The 6,804-nt window shown below is 34.5% G+C and overlaps 1 protein-coding gene across 1 annotated transcript in view; it reads left to right on the top strand.

The window, feature by feature from the left end:
• Window positions 1-712: 712 nt before the first annotated feature.
• Samsn1 (SAM domain, SH3 domain and nuclear localization signals 1) overlaps window positions 713-6,804 on the top strand; it is a 49,386-nt gene continuing 43,294 nt past the window's right edge. Inside the window, exon 1 of the mRNA XM_021209847.1 lies at window positions 713-849. Within this exon, the coding sequence (XP_021065506.1) occupies window positions 793-849 (57 nt within the window). The 5' untranslated portion in view covers window positions 713-792. The remainder of the gene's footprint in view (window positions 850-6,804) is intronic.

Raw genomic sequence — 6,804 nt, 5'->3', positions numbered from 1 at the left:
TGAAATGCTTGCTTTTTAAATGTCACCAATGTCCACTCATCAATATCTGGAGTTAGAATCCTATTACAGTTAGGTACTTTTAATCTATACCCTATTACAGTAGCTTTAGGGGGGATTAATATTATTTAACTTCAAATTGATCTTCATGTAGAAATATACAATTATGTATTGAGAAAGATACAGACATATGTCACATTTAAAAAGTGGGCAATGAAATTGAAAGGTTCCCTGGAAAATTTGGAAGGAGAAAAGGGAAAAGGTAGAAATGATGTAAGTATATTATAACCTCAAAGAATAAAATATTATAGAAATATAAAATGGAATTCTATAAATAGTCTCAAATTTTAAATAATGAAAATCTAGAATATTATGTTTGATTTCATTTATTGGTTCAGATATTTTCCTCTTGTGCCATCTTTTATAGTGTGTTATATTCTTTTACATAAACTGAGAAAATAAGTTTTGTTTTCCAAATCATTACACCCTTAGTAATTACCGTAGCCATGTCAAAGGTGTGAGCTAGGAATTATATCATAGAATACAGCACCGAGAATACAGTACAGAGTTACCAAATAATTACGGTAAGGAAGGAAAGAAAAAAAAAAAAAAAGACGAAAGAAACCTTCACCCAAGCAGACACTGAAGTCACATCCTGACCAGAGGAGGAAGTGTCACATCAGACACTTCCTCAGTGCTATCAGATGCTGTGTATCACGGAGAGCACCCGTGCCTGCTGTCAGTTGTCTCTGTAACAGCAGAAACTGTGCTCACTAGAGGTGGTCTGAATTCAAAATGCTAAAGAGGAAGCCATCCAATGCCTCAGAGAAGGAGAAACACCAAAAACCGAAGGTAAGTTTATTTTCTTACAGAGTAAACCAAACCAAACACTGTACTAGAAAGCAACACATATTTGCAAGTGTATAACACAGGCACACAGAAACACACAGACACACACACACAAACATACCTCTCACGCATACACACATTTATGTGTATACATACACATACAAATTCATTCAAGCACACAACACATTCCAATAAACCACACAGTGACACACATCACACATGCACACACATACACACACACACACACACACACACACACACACACACAGCCTACACCACCACCCTACTACTTACATGACATTTTATCTGTCACTTCTAAATTAATTTAAGTGGAGGACTGAATGCATCAAAATACATATGGAAGAATATGCATACCGATGGGCAATTACGGTCTTCACAATTGTGTATTAGATTCAACCCTTTATGTTGTTAGCTAAGGTTGGGTTAGGTTAATTTTATGGAACTCTGTTTGGTGGCCTCTGCTTAGCCATTAATATCATGGATTCTCTGCATATTATTCATTCCTTGGTTGTTCAATGTCTTACCAGTGCTCTGAAGGAATTATTTTATCTGTTAAATTGTAGATATTTAAAATACATAACAGTAAGAAGACTGTAAAATGGAGAAATTTTAAGTTAGTTTTTTTTAATTCTTTTTGTAATTTGAATGCTCAACTATGATATCTTGTAGTAGACATGCATTTTCACATTCTCACTAGAGAGAATTGTGTCCTATTTTGAGAAGACACAAAATTTATAAATTAGTAAATTTGATAAGCCAGTCTTATGTAATATGTTCTTGTATTCTTTCTCTTGATAACACTTGGCATTAAAAATAATATAGGAAAAGCCAAGTTTACATTTTTATAGAACTCTAAACTGCTTTTACTAGTAACATTAATTTCTTTAGTATGAAATTGTGATGTCAGAAAATTTCTGTCTTATTTATACATTCCTAATGTTTCTCAAATAAGTTCAATCTTTGTGTTAGTGAGATAAATACTAGTTGATTCTTTGTTTTAAGGAGTTTATACTTTGTCATCAGCTTTTTCTCATTGGGACAGAGACAGTTTGGGGACTGGTTTTCCTTCTGAACTGAGGAGGCACGGAACAGTCCTCAGTGGTTTAAAACCTGTTCCAAAAGATCTGAAGTAAAATGAAAGTACATTATTTCCAAGTATAGGAAACTAAAACTTGATGACTTTCAATATTATTGTTTCTAATGCAAAAAAAAAATCAACAAAGGTTACACAAGCATCTTATGAACACATGGTATGAAAATATATTGCACTTTCTGTTTTTTATTACTAAAATAAAAATTCACAGCAATGCATCCCAACATATAAAGAAAAGGTTTTTCAAAGTATCATTTATATTTCTTCATATGATTATATTTGGTTGTGAGCTGAGCTCTATCTCCAGTCTCATATGATTGTTTTTATGTAAAATACCACTGATTAAATAAAAATATTCAGTTGACCGTATTTTGGGGAGATATTACAAAAATTAAGATTTAAAAAGTGGCTCTCCTCAAAATGTTTCAAAAATGAGATTAGATCGTTTCATAAGGACTGTAGTGCTATATTATCAGTATATCATTTCACTAAACTGTTTTCAAAATGATCTCTCATTACTGGCAATGTTCTTAATCACAGTAGTTACGACAGTACACGTGAACTATTGGTCATCTTATCAATGTTTGCACATATAAAATAAAAACACATGCAATGTACCCGAGAATAAAATATATCACAAGAAATAGTCACACTGCAGACATATATAGATTTAATTGTTTGCTGTGAAACTAATAGCCCCCAATTATGTCTTATAGCTATAATTATGTCTTAGAAACAATTCTTACTAATTTATAGTTTTCAGCAGAAAACTTTTGCATATTTCATGACTAAAGCATATAATTCATAGGGAATGGTAAGAGCACATTATGTTCTAATCCTTACACAGACGGGTATTTGTAGGGGTACAAGTTTCTCCACTTATAAGAAAGGAGTGTGACATCTGTCTAGAAAGACACAATAGGACTAGCAAGAAACTGTCCTGCAATACAGGATGTAACTGTCTATACTGGTTATCTATCGGGTGATCGTTTCCATATCCTGACCCTGTACTGTGCTCTCACAAGCATGGAGGGGATTCCCTTGGTTTTATTGTGACTCACCATATGCTACATTTTAAAACTATAAATTAAGGGTTTTGGAGAAAGCTGCATGGTCTAGCACCTCTTCTGTCCATAGGTTTAATCCTGTTTAATCCTCTCACGCCACACACAAGAGAAACCTATTATATCTAATATTACCTTAAATAAAAGCTAATGAACTTTTTGTTTAAATAGAAAACCAATGGGTACTAAATTATATGGAAGTAAGAAGTTTTGAGATCCTATTAAATAGAAAGATGACTATATGTAATTAAAATGTAGCATCTTCTAGTGAACTGATAAGTTGAGTGTGAGGCTCAGTCTGTAAAATGCTTTCCATGCAAGCATGATGACCTGCAGTAGTTCATCAGAGCCTCTTTAAAAATTACAGTGTGTTGATATGTGCCTCTTAACCCAGCACTGCGGAGGCAGATACAGGCATAGACCTGGGTGGGCATAATGGTCCTGCTAGCTTAGCCCAGTCAGCAAGACTCAACTAGTGAGAACCACTGTTTCAAAGACCAAGGCAGACAGTGCCTGAGAAGGAATAATGTGTGTGAGATTGACCAGTGACCTTCACACACACATGTACAGACATGTACAGACATACACATGCACATGCACTTACATGTGTACAGATGCATACATGGACACGCACATACATACACACAAAGAAATAACTTCATAAATGTTTGAGAAGGGAAGAGACATGTTTGATTTAAACATTTACAGACTTTACACATGTATTAAAATTCATATGTTAGCCAGACATATATACAATCTGAACAATTCTTCCTTTCACATATAATAGCTAAAAATAAAGTTACAATAGACTTTGATATTTGTATTTTCTAATAGATTCTATAGTGTGATGCTTAAAATATTTATAAATCTAATGTGCAGTAATAGAGTTTATAGAATACTACATATAAAATAATGTATTATTTTCTTACATGTATAGTACTTATCAGTAAACTTACTAATAAGTTAAACTGTAAAATCAAATTATAGTTTTGCCACATTTTATTTTATCATTTGTGATGTATTTTTCTTTTCTGTTTCTCTATTTTGCTAGAGATTATTTTATCCAAGTAGTTTATATGCAAGAAGAATGTCACTCAAACATGTTCTTAAAGATTAAAAGTAATGACTGAGAGTCACAAACTAGAGATCTCCCATGTTGGGTACCCACAAAAATCTGAAGACATTATAAAATAGGTAACGGTATATACTAAAAGGTTAATAAATTCCTACAAGTTTAGTATGTCCCAGGACTCCATCTGGCATATTGGTAATTTCCAATTAAAAATGAAACTTTATGAGTAGTGGCTAAGAATTCTACATTTAGATTAGGTAAAAAATATCCTTGCTTTATACACATACTTTCCTTTTGAGATTTTTACTGTTTTAGCACTAGTGCTCAATGCTGAGAGTTACTTTTGAGACATGTAAGCATATTCCACATGTAGACCCAATAAGCTTTAATCTAAACTGTTTATATGATCTAGAAATGCTCAAATGAGGCATAGTTTTTCTTGGGTTTCTCTGACATGTTTATTTTTGCTGCCTGTGTTTATTATTATTATGTAACAGTCATTCTACTCAGATTCTACTCTATTTAATACTTGTTCTAACTCTTATCTAACCTCATAAATGAAGGGTCAAAGGCACACTAAAGATTACACACATTTAAAAAAAATCAGTTATCTCTACCAGAGATTCATAGATGAAAAAAACGTGTCATGTGAAAACACATGCCAATTTCCACTGTTAAAATCCTGGATGCCTTACTACTACTGTGACAGTACAGGCATTGTCTGTCTTAAATGCCAGATGAATGATAGTGATACCAACAAGACCCCATCATTAGAAATCTTTGTACTTTGAAAAGAAATTTAGGGACTCTTTCCTCCTCCAATTATATTCAGGAATTCTATCATTGGATCTCTCCAGGTACTATATCTGTCTAAATTTCAGCATTTAGAATTGTGTTCATTTTTTCCTAATTGCCAAATGATTTTATAAAAATTGTTATTCAATGCTGAAATTAAGGGCTTGTATTTTTCTTCTTTGCTTAGCTTTCCAACATAGGAAGGTCTTAACAGATATGTGGAAAATTAAACTTTCCTGAGTTTGTAAACTATGATTTTGGGTAGCAGGTTGTGCATGTGTTTAAATCCATCTTTGGTTCTCTTTTGAGTGTTAAAGAGCCACTCAAATATGCCTGAGATTTTGCAATATCCCTAGAAAGATTATTGTTCTCTCATGGTCACCCTTTGTTTCAGGTGAGAGAGCATGCGGGATAGTTTATAAAGGTGTGAACCAAACAGATGAGATTTGGAACTGTAATTAGGACAATGCAGACTTAATATGTTGGCATATGGTAATCTGTATAAATACATTTTAACTGAGGTCTCCTTTGAGTTAAGAAGATTCAATACCACTGTCATCGTAAAGGGAAACATTGGAATAATGGCACTTCTTGAAATAGCTTTTTTTTTTTTTTAAAGAAAAAAGGTTCTTTTTAATCTAAAGTGCATACAGAATGAGACACCATTAGTGTCACAGATGCTAATTTTCACTAGCAGTGACTGAAGTGGCATTCTTCCCCATTTGCATTTGATCCCGGCAATGATGAGAGGTGATGAGTTGATTATAAGCTGTTTTCGCTGCACTGCCCGCTGTGCAAATTTATGCTCCTAGACAGGGATGACACATAGTTGTGGCATTAAAGAGATGCCTGCATTGCTTTTTTTGTATCAAGGCTCTTAAAATGCACTTTAACCCTTATTTAACCAGGTACAGGAAAATGGAGACTCTTTCAGGACCTGGTACTTACTTGAGACAAGACACTTACATGTGGAGCCTATGTCCTTTGAATGTTTTATTAATTCTTTGAGAATTTTATTCAATAAAAATTTGATCATATTATCCCCCTTACCCTTCCCAGATATATAGCAGATATATATTTGTTCAATGTTAGCATTCAGAATTGTGTTATTTTTTTCTTACTGGTCCAATATAATTATTTGTATGTTTTTTTAATAACCCACCAAGCCCAGTTTATGTTGAGCATATATTCATGGGATTGGGATCATCCACTGGAGTGTAGTTGACCTATCAGGAGCAGACCTTTGAGGAAAAAGAACCCTCTCTCCCTCTGAAGTTAGCACCTGTCAATAGCTCCTCTGGGTGGGGGCTTGCGAGGCTCCACCCACCATGCTGAAATGTTGAGGACCTTTATCTCCTGCAGTTCTTGCACATTCAAACACAGGTGCTGTGAGTTCATGGAGCAGGGATTCTGTCATGGCCAGAATATACTGTTTGGATCCCTCCTTCCCTAACCTGACTCATGATAACCTTCTCCTCTGTCTTCTATAAAGGCTCCCAGAGGTTTGTGGGTGGGTGGATACAGAGGTCCCTTTTGGGGACTGAACAATCCTCTGCCTCGTGTTCTCTGCAAATTGATCAGCTATGACTTTCTGCATTAACAACCACCCACTGCACAAAGGTAACTGTTTGATGAAGTATGAGAGCTGTACCAATCTATTGGTGTAAAGATAAGCATCTAGAAGACAGTTCACTACAACGCTTATTAAGCAGAACAGTATATTCAGGGTACCACTGTGGCCTGTGAACTATTCAAGTATGGGTTCTTGAGTAGATTTATAACACCAGATGTGAATTTCCTCTTATAAAACAAGCCTCAAATACAATCAGAAAACAGTTTGTTACCTAACCCTTGCAACTTTCTAACTCTCTCTCTCTCTCTCTCTCTCTCTCTCTCTCTCTCTCTCTCTCTCT

The sequence above is a fragment of the Mus pahari genome, chromosome 12 (genome assembly GCF_900095145.1).
Source record: "Mus pahari chromosome 12, PAHARI_EIJ_v1.1, whole genome shotgun sequence".
In the NCBI taxonomy this organism is placed as follows: domain Eukaryota; kingdom Metazoa; phylum Chordata; class Mammalia; order Rodentia; family Muridae; genus Mus; species Mus pahari.
The sequence above is the reverse complement of the archived record's forward strand: the minus strand, read 5'-3'. Positions and strand labels throughout refer to the sequence as shown.